This window comes from Girardinichthys multiradiatus, chromosome 6 (assembly GCF_021462225.1).
Source record: "Girardinichthys multiradiatus isolate DD_20200921_A chromosome 6, DD_fGirMul_XY1, whole genome shotgun sequence".
Classification (NCBI taxonomy): domain Eukaryota; kingdom Metazoa; phylum Chordata; class Actinopteri; order Cyprinodontiformes; family Goodeidae; genus Girardinichthys; species Girardinichthys multiradiatus.
In genome coordinates this window covers 31,384,572-31,400,754 of record NC_061799.1, presented here as the reverse complement: position 1 = coordinate 31,400,754, position 16,183 = coordinate 31,384,572, and the positions used below count along the sequence as shown (strand labels likewise).

General features: G+C 38.1%; 2 protein-coding genes across 2 annotated transcripts in view; both read right to left on the bottom strand.

Moving 5' to 3' along the window:
- Positions 1-79: 79 nt before the first annotated feature.
- Positions 80-10,683, bottom strand: tmem236 (transmembrane protein 236). Its single transcript, XM_047369100.1, has 4 exons — positions 10,365-10,683; positions 8,442-8,514; positions 6,297-6,420; positions 80-1,268 (listed from the first exon to the last, which is right to left on the bottom strand). Exons 1-4 carry the CDS (start codon positions 10,616-10,618, stop codon positions 646-648), a joined length of 1,074 nt encoding a protein of 357 aa, XP_047225056.1. The 5' UTR covers positions 10,619-10,683; the 3' UTR covers positions 80-645.
- A 1,833-nt stretch (positions 10,684-12,516) lies between these two features.
- The window catches only part of LOC124870129 (collectin-12-like), a 66,235-nt gene continuing 62,568 nt past the window's right edge, over positions 12,517-16,183 (bottom strand). The window contains exon 23 of the mRNA XM_047368654.1: positions 12,517-15,813. Coding sequence (XP_047224610.1) covers positions 15,582-15,813 — 232 coding nt within the window. The 3' untranslated portion in view covers positions 12,517-15,581. The remainder of the gene's footprint in view (positions 15,814-16,183) is intronic.

Here is a 16,183-nt window from a genome sequence, read left to right as displayed (position 1 = left end):
AATACTCAGACCAGCCAACAACCTTGCCACGTTCAGTCACTTAAATCACCTTTCTTCCCCATTCTGATGCTCCGTTTGAACTGCAGCAGATCGTCTTGACCATGTCTACATGTCTAAATGCATTGAGTTGCTGCCATGTGATTGGCTCATTAGAAATTTGTGTTGACGAGCAGTTGGACAGGTGTACCTAATAAAGTGGTCGGTGAGTGTATAGCCTCTGCAGATGGTGCGCCAGCTCTACCAACTGAGCCACCCAGTGCCCAGTTAATCTATTTTTCTAAATAGAATCAGCAAGGTGGAGATTATTCCCTTATACTTCTCAATTATGCACTTTATTTATTTAAGTCTGTCATATGAAATCCAAATACAATACATTTAGGTTTTATTTGACTGAACTGCGATGTGACCAAATGTGAGAAAGTTCTAAGGGAATGAATAATTTTCAAGGAACTGGATAGATTTAAGGAAATGCGAATATGTTTTTGACATGTCATTAAAGTAAAAACGCTCCTTTCCAGTCTACACACCATTATATATTAGACTATTAATTACAAAAATGGTATTTTAGTAGTAGTCTACAGTGCTGCTCTTGAACACCAACAGTTCAAACATCCACTTATGAAATGGTCCCTTCATCACTCCTCTTTAGAACATGCTGCGCCTTTTAAATATCTTCAGCTTGGTCATCCATGTGAAGTAGATAAAAGTTAAGCTCACCAGAATATTTTTCAGAGGATACAACAAAGGTGTTACAAAACCAAACACAACAATCAGTGCAACACGAAGGACAAAGAAAGGAAGATCCTGCAGTATAACTCCTGCAAACGACATCAAGGAGCTGTGGGGACAAATGATCATCCGGAGAGAAGAAAGGAAAGCCAGGATGTAAACTGGGAACACCCAAGTGGAGTAGAAAACTAACGGCTCGCCTGCAACTCGTACCATCTCCACAGTGTCCAGCCAGAACAAGAAACTATCCACAAACACCTCTGACCTTCCATCTTTTCTCCACAGGAAGCTTAGGGGACCTGAATAAGGCTTAGGACCTAAGGATGATGAGTAGAGGTAGGCAGCGTTGGGCCGTGTGCTGTGAGAAAACTCAGTGAGATCATGCCTTCTGTTGATTGTGCCATTTCTGTCCTCTGCCTGGTCTGGGATGACACCGTTTTGGCCTTCATTAGCAGGAAGCTGACCTGAAACACTAGTCACCTGTTTCAGGTGGGTCAGAACAGGCCTTGACATGTCGAAGCCAGAATCCATATTGTTAGCTGCAAATGACAAGACTAGATGTTATACAAGTCTAACATAATACTGTTATGTTTAGGTAAAGTTTAGCATATGACAATAATTAGCTTTATTTGCTAAATAAAAAACAGAAAGAAGAGCAGAAAATAAGGAAAAGGGCAATGTATAGCCTTTCAATCAGGAAGTGAAGAATGAGATATTACATGGCTCTGTAAATATTTGTTGTATGCAGTTACTTTAATGTGATATACCTTAAGTTCCAGATAGTCCAAGAGCACAATATCAAAGAAAACTGTTTGCATTTACCCTTTTTTTGTTTATCCATCTCAGGGTGTTGGATGCCATTAAAGTGTGAGTTATGGAATGAGTTCTTTACCATGTGTTGCTATATATCTAACATAGACTGCATAGTCTCAAGACACACATTACTGTGGTGTTTTTAACATAGAAGTATAAATACTCGTACTTGTCGTCTTCTGCTTCATCCGGGATCGGGTCATGGGGGCAACAGACTCAGTAGAGACACCCAGACATCCCTCTCCCCAGACACCTCCTCCAGCACCTCCAGGGGGAGCCCAAGGCGTTTCCAGGCCAGCCGAGAGAGTTGAATACATCTCTGGCTGAGGCCTCTGCCAGACGTTTCCAACAGACCCTAACTATGCGCTTGGGCCTGCAAAGTCTGTCCGACTTTCTCCTCTTCCAGCAGATCCAACTAACCACCAGGTGGTGATCAGTGGACAGCTCAGCCCCTCTCTTCACCCGAGTGTCCAAAACATGTGGCTGAAGGTGCACTGATGAACACCCTTATGCTTGAACATGGTGTTCATTATGGACAATCCGTGACTAGCACAGAAGTCCAATGAAACACCACTTGGATTCAGATCGGGGAGGCCATTCCTCCCAATCATGGCCCTCCAGGTGTCACTGTCGTTTTCCCTTGTGGGCGTTAAAGTCCACCAGCAGAATAATGGAGTCCCCGGGAGGGACACTATGCAGCACCCCCGACAGGGCTGCCAAGAAGGCCGAGTGCTCCGCACTACCGCTCGGCCCGTAGGCCGAAACGACAGTCAGAGGACCTGTCCCCAACCCAAAGGTGCAGGGATGCGACCCTCTCATCCACAGCAGTAAACCCCAACACGAGACGGCTGAGCTGGGGGGCAACAAGCAAACCCACCCCAGCCCACCGCCTCTCCCAACGGGCCACTACAGAGTAGAAGAGAGTCCAGCCCCTCTCGAGGAGATGGGTTCCAAAGCCCACGCTGTACATGGAGGCGAACCCGACTATTTCTAGTCGCTATCTCTAGACCTTCTGCACAAGCTCAGGCGGTTCAAGGAGGGGCTCTATTTCTAACAGACTGCACAGTCTCAAGACACACATTACCGTGGTGTTTTTAACATAGAATGTAAATATTTTCTTTGTAGAGCTGCTTTCATATCTATCAGTTTTCCCTATCTTGCCATGTAAACTGGCATATTGAAAACACATTACACATGTTTAAACATGAAAAATAGAAGATAATTACAGGTCCTTCTCAAAATATTAGCATATTGTGATAAAGTTCATTATTTTCCATAATGTAATGATGAAAATTTAACATTCATATATTTTAGATTCATTGCACACTAACTGAAATATTTCAGGTCTTTTATTGTCTTAATACGGATGATTTTGGCATACAGCTCATGAAAACCCAAAATTCCTATCTCACAAAATTAGCATGTCATTAAAAGGGTCTCTAAACGAGCTATGAACCTAATCATCTGAATCAACGAGTTAACTCTAAACACCTGCAAAAGATTCCTGAGGCCTTTAAAACTCCCAGCCTGGTTCATCACTCAAAACCCCAATCATGGGTAAGACTGCCGACCTAACTGCTGTCCAGAAGGCCACTATTGACACCCTCAAGCAAGAGGGTAAGACACAGAAAGAAATTTCTGAACAAATAGGCTGTTCCCAGAGTGCTGTATCAAGGCACCTCAGTGGGAGATCTGTGGGAAGGAAAAAGTGTGGCAGAAAACGCTGCACAACGAGAAGAGGTGACCGGACCCTGAGGAAGATTGTGGAGAAGGGCCAATTCCAGACCTTGGGGGACCTGCGGAAGCAGTGGACTGAGTCTGGAGTAGATACATCCAGAGCCACCGTGCACAGGCGTGTGCAGGAAATGGGCTACAGGTGCCGCATTCCCCAGGTCAAGCCACTTTTGAACCAGAAACAGCGGCAGAAGCGCCTGACCTGGGCTACAGAGAAGCAGCACTGGACTGTTGCTCAGTGGTCCAAAGTACTTTTTTCAGATGAGCAGCTAGCTATCAGGAGATGTTGGAGCACTTCATGCTTCCATCTGCTGAAAAGCTTTATGGAGATGAAGATTTCATTTTTCAGCACGACCTGGCACCTGCTCACAGTGCCAAAACCACTGGTAAATGGTTTACTGACCATGGTATCACTGTGCTCAATTGGCCTGCCAACTCTCCTGACCTGAACCCCATAGAGAATCTGTGGGATATTGTGAAGAGAACGTTGAGAGACTCAAGACCCAACACTCTGGATGAGCTAAAGGCCGCTATCGAAGCATCCTGGGCCTCCATAAGACCTCAGCAGTGCCACAGGCTGATTGCCTCCATGCCACGCCGCATTGAAGCAGTCATTTCTGCCAAAGGATTCCCGACCAAGTATTGAGTGCATAACTGTACATGATTATTTGAAGGTTGACGTTTTTTGTATTAAAAACACTTTTCTTTTATTGGTCGGATGAAATATGCTAATTTTGTGAGATAGGAATTTTGGGTTTTCATGAGCTGTATGCCAAAATCATCCGTATTAAGACAATAAAAGACTTGAAATATTTCAGTTAGTGTGCAATGAATCTAAAATATATGAATGTTAAATTTTCATCATGACATTATGGAAAATAATGAACTTTATCACAATATGCTAATATTTTGAGAAGGACCTGTATGTGGAACACCACGTTCTTTTACCAAATTTAAGGTTCATTAGTTACTATTATTGCGCCCCTGTTCTGAATGATATGTGTGTATTGGAATGTACTGTAGGATTTATGGTGTTCAATTGCTTAAGGACTGTATAACTTTTGCCGGGAAGTCCCCACACCCTTTTTGTATTTGTTAAATTATTAAGGAAGTAAGTCATGCTATCAGCTCCGCTTTTAGTTTCAAGCATCCAACATACTACAAGATAAGTAAACTGTCAGGATTTCTTACTGTGAGATTAGGTAATGTTAGTTTTGGGTCACTGCTACTATGTTTAAGTCATATATCCTCCACTCTATGGTAGTGGCACACACGCTGCTGTGTTTATGTGGCAGAATTTTTCAACTTGCCAAAAATATCTGAGGGAATCAGGTTTATGTGTTGACCAAATGGTGTAGCTACAGTGTTATCTCCATTGTAGAGCAGGGCTGTAGTGTTATTTTTACCATTGCACTGTGTATTCATATGCCATTGAAACTAAAGGGAGAAATGCAACAGTGTGATGACGGTATTAACAAGAAAAAAGGCTCTAGACCAGTTCACCCCTTTGCCAGGTTGTACTACATTTTTTACCTAAATGTTACTGTTTTCTTCCTTTCATACCCATATGCCTTAGCTTTGCAAATCAGGTTATTTCTTTTGCTAGTGAATTTTTTATTGAAGAGTGGAGATAAATGAAAATGCTAATGTTAAAATCTTATGTATAACTGCATAAATTGTACTTTTTCCCTAAAGATTCTACATTACAATGTGCTCCCCTTGACCACAGTTTTGATTCCTGTGTTGAGCGATTCAATTTAACGAAATATGAAAGATATTGACCTTTGAAAGACAGGTCTTTTTCATACCCAGAAAATATGCAGTATAAAACAACCAAAATTATGTCCAAAATGGTAAGTTGGCAACATGGTCAGCACCATAAGAACATGTATTCCACATAAGCAACATCTTATGACATACAGTATAAATGAAAGATACATTGATTACGGCTTCCTAGGCCCGGTCTGCACCCCTATTGGTTACTTGACTCTGGTTCTGGTTGAAAAGTGTTTTATAAGGATGTTTGAAGATCCTGTAAACTTGTGAAAGGGGCCCTTAATGGTCATTCTTTACAATAAAATGACACCACTGTTATTGGACTGATCCAGGACAGTGATGAGTCTGCATCTAGTACACTGGTGTGGTCAGAACCACCTGTAACTTAACCCCCCCCCCCTGCCTCCACCCCCCCCACTATCCTCAACAACACTGTATCTACTATTGACGACTTCTGGTTCCTAGGAACCACCATTTCACGAAAGCTGAGATGGTCCTCACACACTTCCTGAGGCAACTCAAGAATTACTCCCTTCCACAGGAGCTGCTGGTCATCTTCTACACTGCCATAATTCAGTCTGTCCTGTCTTCATCCATCTCAGTGTGGTTTGGCTCATCCACAAAACAGGACGGGTCCAGACTGCAACGAGCAATCAGGTCCGCAGAGAGAATCATCAGGGCTGACCTTCCCTCTATCCAGGACTGTACAGGTCTAGGGGTCAGGAAAATGGCAGCTAACATCTCAGCAGACCTCACACATCCTGCACAAAAACTGTTTAGGTTTTTACCTACAGAGCAATGTCTGCTAAAGCCAGCCGCCACAGAGACAGTTTCTTCTCCTAGGACGTTTCTCTGAGGAAAACTTGTCAGGGTTCCAGAACAACACAATGCATACTTGGACTGATCTCACATTATACTCATTTAAAAGTTAATTGTCTATATATGTACGTTTAAAAAATGTATTTTGTAATTTCTACCTTGCATGACCTCTTACATAATGACTTTGTGTAAACATTACTTAAGCTTCCCGTTTTATGTATATATATATATATATATATATATATATATATATATATGTGTGTGTGTAAAATGTAAAATGTCTACCTAGCGCAAAGTGTACCAGAGTCCAATCCATTGTTTGACTGTATAAACGTGACAGTAAAGTTCATTCTGATTCTGATAAGACCACATTATAGATGAAGGATTGATTTGAACTCATGAAAAAATAATGATTTAAGCCTTACCTTTGCCCGTAAGCCTGTAAGGTTGTATCCTTTCTATGATATCCACACAAATCAGGGAGAAAAGAACCAAGGAAACAGGCAGCTCTGTGAAATGGTCGAGTTTTTGTCCATTGTCCAACTGGACCTACAGTTCAATAACAGCAAAATGGATAATAACATCTTAATTCATTGAAGTTGTGAGCAGTTTTCAAAAGTAAATTCACTAAAGAAAAGATATTTTAAAGTAGTCTTGCTTGATTTATATTGTAGCAAATGTAAAAAGACAGAGCGATTTGTGATGAGACTGTCACTTAGATTCTAATTTCCAAATTTAGTGGAAATATAAAATCATGTGAAAAAAAGTTTCCATTACGCTGTTCCTTGTAAAACCAACTTCATCAGGAATAAAATGCAGTAGTCACTTCCTGGATTACTTTGATACTGTATCACATGTGAAAGAAGGAAGTTTGGACACTCTTTACAACACTATTTTTACTTCATTGACGTTTGCAGACATTTGCTTCCGCACAGTTTTCCTAAGGTCTCACAACCATATTTAAACCAGGTTATAGTGTGGACTTTGATGAGGCCATTCCAACACCTAGTTTTTTTTTTTTTTTACAGCCATTCTGTTGTAGATTTACAGTATTGGAATCAGTGTCCTGTTCATGACCTAATTTCAGCCAATCTTAAGCCAACAGACAGAGAGCCTTATGTTTGACCTTAGAATAGTTTGGTACAGAAAGACATTCATGGCTGACCAAATGAGTGCAAGGTGCCCAGGGAAAGTGAATGCAAAACAAGCCCAAATCACCAATATTTATAATATTTATTTAGCAATTCTTTAAGATGTTGATATAATGTACAACAAAGTTGACAGAATGGCAATTTGCAATATATTGTGCAGCCTTAACCCTGAGCTGTGAGAATTTGAAGAACAATAAATTTAATTAATTACACCAAGTATCTCAAATCAGTGCAGTCATAGAACTGATTGAATCCTAGAGAGTTTCCTGAAAGGACATTTAAGTTGTTAGCTTAGTAGTACAACAAACTCATCAATGCTTTGAAATTATAGGGGAACACAAAGAAGTCAAACTGAAACATTTCATTACAATTTTTGCACAGACTCAGAAAGAGTAGGTTTTCCATTCTAGGTTTTACTAGATTTATTCACACAACCATGTTAGAGAAGCTGCTGACCACTCTTACACTAGATGGAGAACTACTACAATGAACAAAAATGAGTTGGATGCCATTACTTTTAAATGTGACATATCTAACGTTCCAGATATTCTTAGATCAAAGTGTCAAAGAAAACAGTTTGGCATGACCATTTTTTGATTATCCATCTCAGGGTGTTGGATGCCATTAAAGTTTGGGTTAATAGAAAACCTGTTTTTCTTTGCTACCTGTTACTTAGTATCTAACATAGACAGCACAGTCTTGTGACATTTCACTCCCGTTTTTTGTTGTAATGGTGCCAAAGTCCTGTTCAGTACCAGGAGACACAAGTAGTCAAGTACATCTGCATTTAAGAGTGACTTTTAAGTCCATTCTCAGTTCCTAGTGTATACAGTTTAGAAGCAAACATTACTCTACATTAAACCAACGACTACAATTACAACTGTAACTAGAACTACATTTTAGAGTGGAATACAGGTGATCCAATGTTTTGTGTGTCCTAAAATCATCTGAATTTCAGGGATTTAGTTTAACAAACTCAATAAATTGTAAACACATTAGAGGCAGAGACACCTGGCTGCAGTGGACCTATCTGTCTGAACCAAGATACTGAAGGGGACTTTTATTCCCAAGAGTTATTTTTACCTAAACTGTGTATTATATTGCACACAAGACTCTACAGTTTACAATGTATCTCATTTACAAAATTTCACATTATGAAAAAGTCATCTCAAGAAATGGTTCAGTACACAGAAAATCTTGCAAACATAAAGAGCAGTTCATTGTGCAATACTGACCATAAACTGCTAAAGGGATTATAGCACCTCAAGATCATTTTTCACCAACAAAGAGGTGTTTCTGTCTTAGATGGGTTGTTTAAAGAAAATATGAGCATTTTCAAGGACCCAGCTGGAGCATTACAGAAGAAAAAGTCAACAGGTGCATCTCAGAGACAGCAGTGATCAGTCTTGATAGCATTACCTTGGAGCTGGCTATTAGAATTGCAAAACATGGCAACGGTGACAGGAGGAGATATGTCAGTACTATCGGTCTCCTAAAAAGTGAATAAGAAAATCTTGTTAAGATCATAAAAATGTGATAAATGTTTTGTAATATGATTTGACCATATATTTATGTTCTGCATTCTCGTATCATTATCAGTGTAGGAATGGCATTGTGCTCCATTTTATTATTGTTGGGACATTTAAACTCCAGCACATTGCACATCCATTAATCTATACCCTAAATTGTCTTTGTAGGGTGAACAAGTTACACCTCATGATCATAGGCTTTCTATGGGAAGTATAGTAAAAATACATGCTAAATGAAAGTGATATTGACTGCAGAGAAGTGGATGCAGTGCCTTAAACAAGAATTGTTTCCACTTGAGATTTCTTTTTACATTTTGTCACATTACAACCACCAACTTCAGTGTAATTTCAGGTTAACTTTTAAGATTGGCCTGTATTTTTCTCCTTCCATTATCCCATCAATTACGACTAACCTCTCTGTCAATGTTGAAGTAAAGCATCCCCACAGCATATCACTGTCACCACCATGTTTCACAGTATGGATGGTGTTTTCAGGGTTATGTACAGTGTTAGTTATCTCCACAAATAGCATTTTGTATTCATGCTAAAAAAGTTCAGTTTTTGGTTTCATCTAACCACAGCACCTTCTTCCACATTTGCTGTATCCCCTAAATAACTTAGTGCATATTGCAAAAAAGATTTCTGGTGGCTTTCTTTCAAAAATGCTTTTTTTTCTTGCCACTCTCCCATAAAGGGCACATGTGAAGCATTCACAGCCAATACAATCCTGTTAACAGATTCTCCAACCTGACCTCTAATCTCTGCAGCTCCTCCAAAGTTACCATGGGCCTCTTCTTTGCTTCTCTAATTACAGTTCTCCTTGCATAGTGTGTCAGTTTTGTGGGATGGCAGCAGTGGCCTACTTTTTCCTATTTATTCATTTGGTGTTAAGAGCTTAGGATATTGTTCAGTAACCTACACTTCTGCACAACAGCTATATGAATGTTTTGTGAATATTTCCATCAGAAGCCAATAAATGAAAACAATAACCAAGTGGTTATTTGATTTTTGGTTGGAAAGTATTCAATTTAAATATAAAAAAATTTTTCTTTTTTGTGGTTGGAATCATGAGCGTTTCTGCTGCGTTCCTTGGTATTTATGATGCTGCCTGCCCAATAATGTTCTCGGACAAACCTCTAAGATCTTAAGTGACATCTGAAGGGATTGTACCACATTTTATATAGGGATATCAGATTTGTATCATGTAAGATTTAATTTGTAAAAAACAAAAATGGCTAAATTACTAATTAATTTCCCTTTTAGTTCAGTTTGTGGTATACCCTACTTTGTGTTGATATATCACATAAAATCCCAATAACATACATTGAGGTTTGCATTTGTAGCGTAACAAAATGTGAAAAGGTTCAAGGAGTATATTTTTGCATTGAATAGTGACATCACAGATACCATATGCACCAAATGTTCTTGCCTATACTTGCAATCAATAAAACAGATTTCTGTATAAGCCCTAATAGTTTTCAATTCTTCTAGTTTGAAATATCTCCTTTATATTAACAATGTTAAAATATTTTGTGTACACTTTTAGAAAAAACCCCATAAAAGCCTTAATTGACTGTATTCTAAGCTGTAAAGTTTAAAGCCAAGCAACTGTAATAATCTGCATAGATCATTCAGTGTCACACTTTACCTTTTCAGCAGATACATTTTCTAATCCAGAACAGAGGACACCATTTTTTAGCCCAGGCATTCAACATATCTTTGCACTAACTACTTTCAGTAAGGCCTCGAATGATCATCACAGATTCATTTCAATGCACACTTAGACAACTGAAGATATATTATTTTAACTCACCACTGTGTGATCTTCAAGATGAATCTCCGCTTCTTCAGGATCATGTATTTGAGAGGAACCCACACCAGGAGGGTCGCAGAGGTCACATAGGCAACAGAGGCAGCCACCACAAGCCAGTAAGCAGTCACATTATGTCCTTTCACATCTCTTATGAGTCTGGCAAATCTCTCCATGATTACAAAGACAGGGACAACGAGAGCTGCAAACTGCATCCCCTCGTACATGACAAGCTTCACCGTTTTCCCTGAAGGCATGATCCCTGAACACTGGTGGCTGCTTTGAAACTTGAGCTAAAGACTTTGACAATCATCTCCCTGAGAACAAGCCTGCAGGGTTGTTGAACTCTGAAAGCTGCTTACGCTGCATTGGAGGCTGTATTGTTTTACTGTCCAGCTAATGAGCTAGTCACACTTATCTTTTTATAACTACCAAAACAGAAGCTATCCTCATCCCATAACTTCAAGGAGAAATAGCACAGTTGCTTAAAATATGCAGAAGTTATATAAAAATGATAATTAGACTGACATCAGGCATGTTCTCTTTTCAGTGATTACCAAAACAAATTACATCTTTGTCACAGTTTTGTATATTTGTTTATGTTACAATAGCAAAAAAAGGAAGGAAAATGAAAGCAAACATTTCCCAAAATGCTGCTTCTTCAAAAGTCACTTTAGCTTCGTCTTTTACTAGTAACCATGTCCACACATAGAACCAGGTCTCCATCTACTGGCATTGAGAAGACAGTTGTTACACCTGGAATAAGGATTGAACAAAAACAAATTTTAATGTAGGTATCATTTTAAGTAACACATCTGTACAGATATTTAAATAAATCCGAAGTTTTAGTGGTTTTACATTAAGCTTAAAAATTCACATTTATGAATTTCTATATTTCTTAGGAAGATAAACCTTTGAAAAAGAACACAAGGAACAATGTTTAACGGAGGTAGGTTTAAGTATACATACTGTAATACAGTATTTCTCAGTTAGTGGGACCCGCTCCCCCCAAGGGGCAGGTTGGATTATCTGTATTAGTTCCTTTATCTATTTCAATAATCAAGTGACTTTATGCAGAATGCTGGTGCCAGCAATTCATACAGGGATTTGTACAGAAAAGTAAATACATTTTATCAGGTTATCAATAGTTCTCAATTCAGGGAGGTGCAGAGAAATGTCTGTCCCCTAGTGGAACATGACAGAAAATATTTGAGAATCACTGCAGCAATGTTTGCTTTGCTGCTGGTGTCAGATGCCTTTTAAACTAGATATGAAGAGAAACTTAAGAAAAAAAAAGAAATCATACAGAGTTGGAAAATTATTAAATATGGCTGACCTATGTAATGGATAAAATAGCTACATTTAGGATTAATAAAACATGTCAGGACCATACTTCTTTTAAAATATGATGGAAACTGTGAATAGAAAAATGTTTTCAAGGAAGCAGATTTGTTTTCATTGTGGAAAACATTGTGCCCAATGTTTAAAGTATCACATTAAAACGTGTGTAAACAAATTGTTAATACCAGAAATGGAGGCAAACAGCATCACAGCCCTCATTTTCAGTTTCTAATTTGCAAATGTGACATAAAAAACGTCCTGACAGGTTGAAGCAGATTTCAAATAAACACCAAAGCTAAAAAAAAAAGAATATTATAGCACTAAGTAGAACAGTTATGTAAATTACATTTTCTATTTTTATTTTATAACAATTTTTTGTTGGGGGTAGCTAATATACAGGTCGCTAAAATAGGTAGACAATTAACAGATATACAAAATTATCACCCTGAAATATTGCCAATCAGCTGCCCTAATTTTTTTAAATGTCGCCATTGGCCACAGAAAGACCATTAGTGGTCAACCTTCAATCTTTTGACCAATGAAGGTCTCCAAGTTATTCTGTATACGGTACTATCAATTCGAAAGGGGTTTTCTGTTTTTAGAGCTGATTTAAAACAAACACAGCAGTGTAGGGGGTGCAAATTCCCACTACCTGACCAAGCAAAAGAAAAATAAAGAAATAAAAACAGCATTAAGAGTACTTTCATACATGACAAAAGCCACCACTGAAGAGCTAATCTTTCAAAATATCATTAATGCAAAACAGATTCCACTAAATCTTGAAAATAAAGAAAAAAAAACAAAGCCACACACATTACTCTGTACACTTGGCCTGGTTTTATTGTGAATACCAATTATTAGGTATGGTTAAAAGAATACATAGAAACAGCAGAGTACAGGTTTGGACAGAACCTTTACGATAATGTTGGCTTAAAACTTAAAAAAAAACAAAAAAAAAACAGGCAGCATCTCAATCCTGTACAAAAAGAAAAGGTTCCATCAGGGCTGCAGTCCCTCATCGGTCCGGTAAGATGATCCATTTGGATGATGCATAACAATAAGCTGGGTCTTTCTCTCATGGTCCCAGAACAGCTGTTATGGTTAAATGGAGTAGATTTTCTTACATTAAACTGAAGGAGGCAAAATAATGACTCATTTAGCTTGTCTCAACTATATTTATGTTAAAATTAAATTCTCAAAAACAGAGTCTAAATACTAAGCCTTAAATAGGAGGTGTTTTGCATTCATAAGGTGACACATGGATGGCAAAACATTACACATTTGAAACAAGATATCCAAAGAGAAAATGCAATGAGAAAAGTTTGTCACTAGAGTACTGAAACATGTCCCAACTCTAAAATGTACTTCAGAATCAATAATTCAAATTTCCTTCACAAAGCATAATTTAATACAATACACAAATAGCTTTATTTTATTTTACTAGCTTATTGAAAATCTGTTTTTCCAAACATCCAATCCTTCTTGAAGACTTGCTACATGTAGAAGCCATACAAATTATTTGGGACTAAGAACACATTAAATGCATCATTTAATGTTGGGTGAGAGATGGCACCTAAACATAATCTTCGACTAATGTCTCTTCATCACATAAAGCATCCATCGGTGTTAACACAAGTCTGAGAAATCACAAAACACACATCAGGGCTCGATTTCAGTCAGTTCTAATGTTACCATTAAACCTACAGTACAATAAGAGAGAAATGTCCAGATTCTCATCTGAAATATACAACTAAGTTAGGCAGAATATCACACATCCCACTCTATTCTTTGAATACATACATCCTGCAATACTTAATTAAAATATCCTAATAATAGTTAAACATAAATTAGAATGCACTAGAAAAAGAAAAAAAGAAATCAAAATCAATGGGGCTCATAGAGTTCTCCCCTTTGTAGCCAAGTCGGTGGTGCATGCATGTTAGCACAGCCTCGATGGACACGGAGGCCTGCATCCCCCTGGAAAATATGAAACTGCTTGTGTTGCAATGGACAATGGACATGTAGGGATGCTTATACACCTTTAACTCACCAGGGGCATGCTTAAACAGAAGAATCAGCTTTGAGGCTAGGAGAAAACACCCAGAGCTGTGCCAACATACAACCAACCTCATGGGTACTACCTTAGTGTAGTATTTACAGGAGTCATGTGCATGCATCCGCAAGAAAATCAAAGTGACTTCAGTTTTCAGTACTTTTAAAAGTTGATGAAACTTGTAGATTAGCTGGAGCATAATATCTCCAGTTTAGTGTTTTGATTTGAATAAAAAAGTAGAAAACAAGTGAAAAAAACAACCTTTTTATGGTATGAACAGGACTGTAATTAGCTGTTGTGGATGGGATCACTGTGGCATACTGAATTTGTCTTAATGTTAGTGTTTTAATGTAAGTCCACAGATGTAGGCCTATTAATAGTAATGTGAAAGAACTGCTCTATTTCACATGTGCATCATCTAAATAAAATGGCATTACACCGTAACTACAGTTACATTTGTTTACTCTATTTGGTAAAACTTTTTGTTTACATAGAGCTGACATTGTTATTAAGAAGTTGACAAATTCTAATAATCATATATAGATGTGCATCTCAATAATGCATTTTACATGCTTGTTTCTGTTTATTTTGATAATTATGATCTAAAGCTAAACTGAAACCCAAACTCTAGTTTTTCAGAAAATTCAGAATATTAAATACCACCAATAAAACAGACAAATGTTAGGTTTTGGCCCACATAAACATGAAGGAGATTGTTACCTTGACAACTGTCTAACAGACAGTCATTAGCAACCTCCACAAGGAAGGTCCAAACAAAAGTTGCTGAAGAAGCTGGCTGTTCACAGACAGCTGCAGCCAAGTGGTCTAGTAGAAAGTTTAGTGTTTAGCTGAAAATATGCACTAGCAACAGTGATAACCATAGCCTTGAAAGGACTTGTGAAGCAAAGCTTGTTCAGTATTTGGGTCAAATTTCTTTCAAAAAGTCCCTTTTTTTTTTGTTTTAAATTGGTTTTAAGTCATACTCTATTCTATTTTGTCACAAGCTGAATCTTGAGTCTTTATTAGCTGTAAGCCATAATCATCAAAATTAACAGATAAATGCTTGAAACATATCAATCTGTGTATAATGAGTCAACGAGTTTCACCTTTTGAACTGTACTACTCAAATCAACTTTCGATGATATTGTAATTTATTTAGATGCACTTATATTGATTAGACCGTTAGACTCATATCATTTCTAAGAGTAAGATGTGTCTAACATGGCAAAATAAATGCAATTATATTTAAAAATTCAGAAGATGTGAAAACAAAGAATTCAAATGATATTTTTTCTGTTTATAAATTCTAAAACAAAAGAAAATCTAAAACAGGACTATCAGACCCTTTTGAAGAGTCTATAAAAAAAGTAACAATTAGGTATTCCTAAAAATCTTTAAATCTAACATTGTTAAATTATTAAAGATTTTTTACAGAAAAAGTGGAGTTTATTGTGGCCAGATTTACATTAGGTGCTTAGACTAGAACCATGACCCATCAGTCCAACTTAAAGCAGCTGTATTTTCCAACATCTGAATAGGTAAAAATGTGCAAACATGATCAATAAGAAATGATGCATACCTTCAAACTACTTGTTAGCTCAAGTCAGAACCTCACAAACACTCCATGACCAGCAGAAAGAAGTCACTGTATTTTTTACATGTGGGTTTGCTAAATAAAACACGAGCTGCACCAAACGCAGGTGTTTGCCTGATGTGTTTGAAATTTTTAAACCTGCTCCTCAACAGAAACAACAATGAACTATTTCTTACGGTGGGGTGATAATTGGTATATGTTTACCCTATCTGTAACAAGGAGGAGTGGAGCCCTATAGCAAGGCTTTCTCTGAGTAAGGGCCCTGTGGTACGTCTGAATGAGGCACTAAGCTTGTGCCGGAGGGGGCGCGGTAGTTCGCCGTCTGCGTCATGCCTGCGGGAGCTGTGCACAGTGCGGGGCCCGTGGCGCTGGCTGGGTTTGGGTAGGACTGAATGTCTGCTGGAGCCATAGCACCGGGGGCTGCAGTGTAGACCGGTGGCTGACCCATATACATGTGGACATCGCTGCGTTGAGAGTGGGGAAACAGAACATCAACAGCATTGAGTTGGAATATTCGGACCATCCTACTTTTTCTTTTAGTTTACTACATAAGAGGTTCAAAGTCACAAACTGCTACAGAACTACTTTTGTGTAAATTTAGTTATTTAGTTGGTGTAAACATTAGTACATTTTAATGTGAATTTATGGGGCTGTAAATGACCAGACTCATGAACACATCATGAAATAATTGGCCTAAAATGTGTTTTCAACCAATGGGTTCCAACAGATGGAGTTCTGATAATGATTTATGACATAATCTAAAAGGTTCTTTAGAAATGTGCCTTTTCTATTTGTCCATTTGGCTTATTTAATGTCTTTACTTTTGATGTGCTA

Coding starts and splice junctions, on each gene's coding strand:
- tmem236 (XM_047369100.1), bottom strand. CDS start 10,618: ATGCCTTCAGGGAAAACGGTGAAGCTTGTCATGTACGAGGGGATGCAG. Junction 6,421..8,441: donor TTCTAATAGCCAGCTCCAAG/GTAATGCTATCA, acceptor ATTGAACTGTAG/GTCCAGTTGGACAATGGACA. Junction 1,269..6,296: donor TTACAGGCTTACGGGCAAAG/GTAAGGCTTAAA, acceptor TGTCATTTGCAG/CTAACAATATGGATTCTGGC.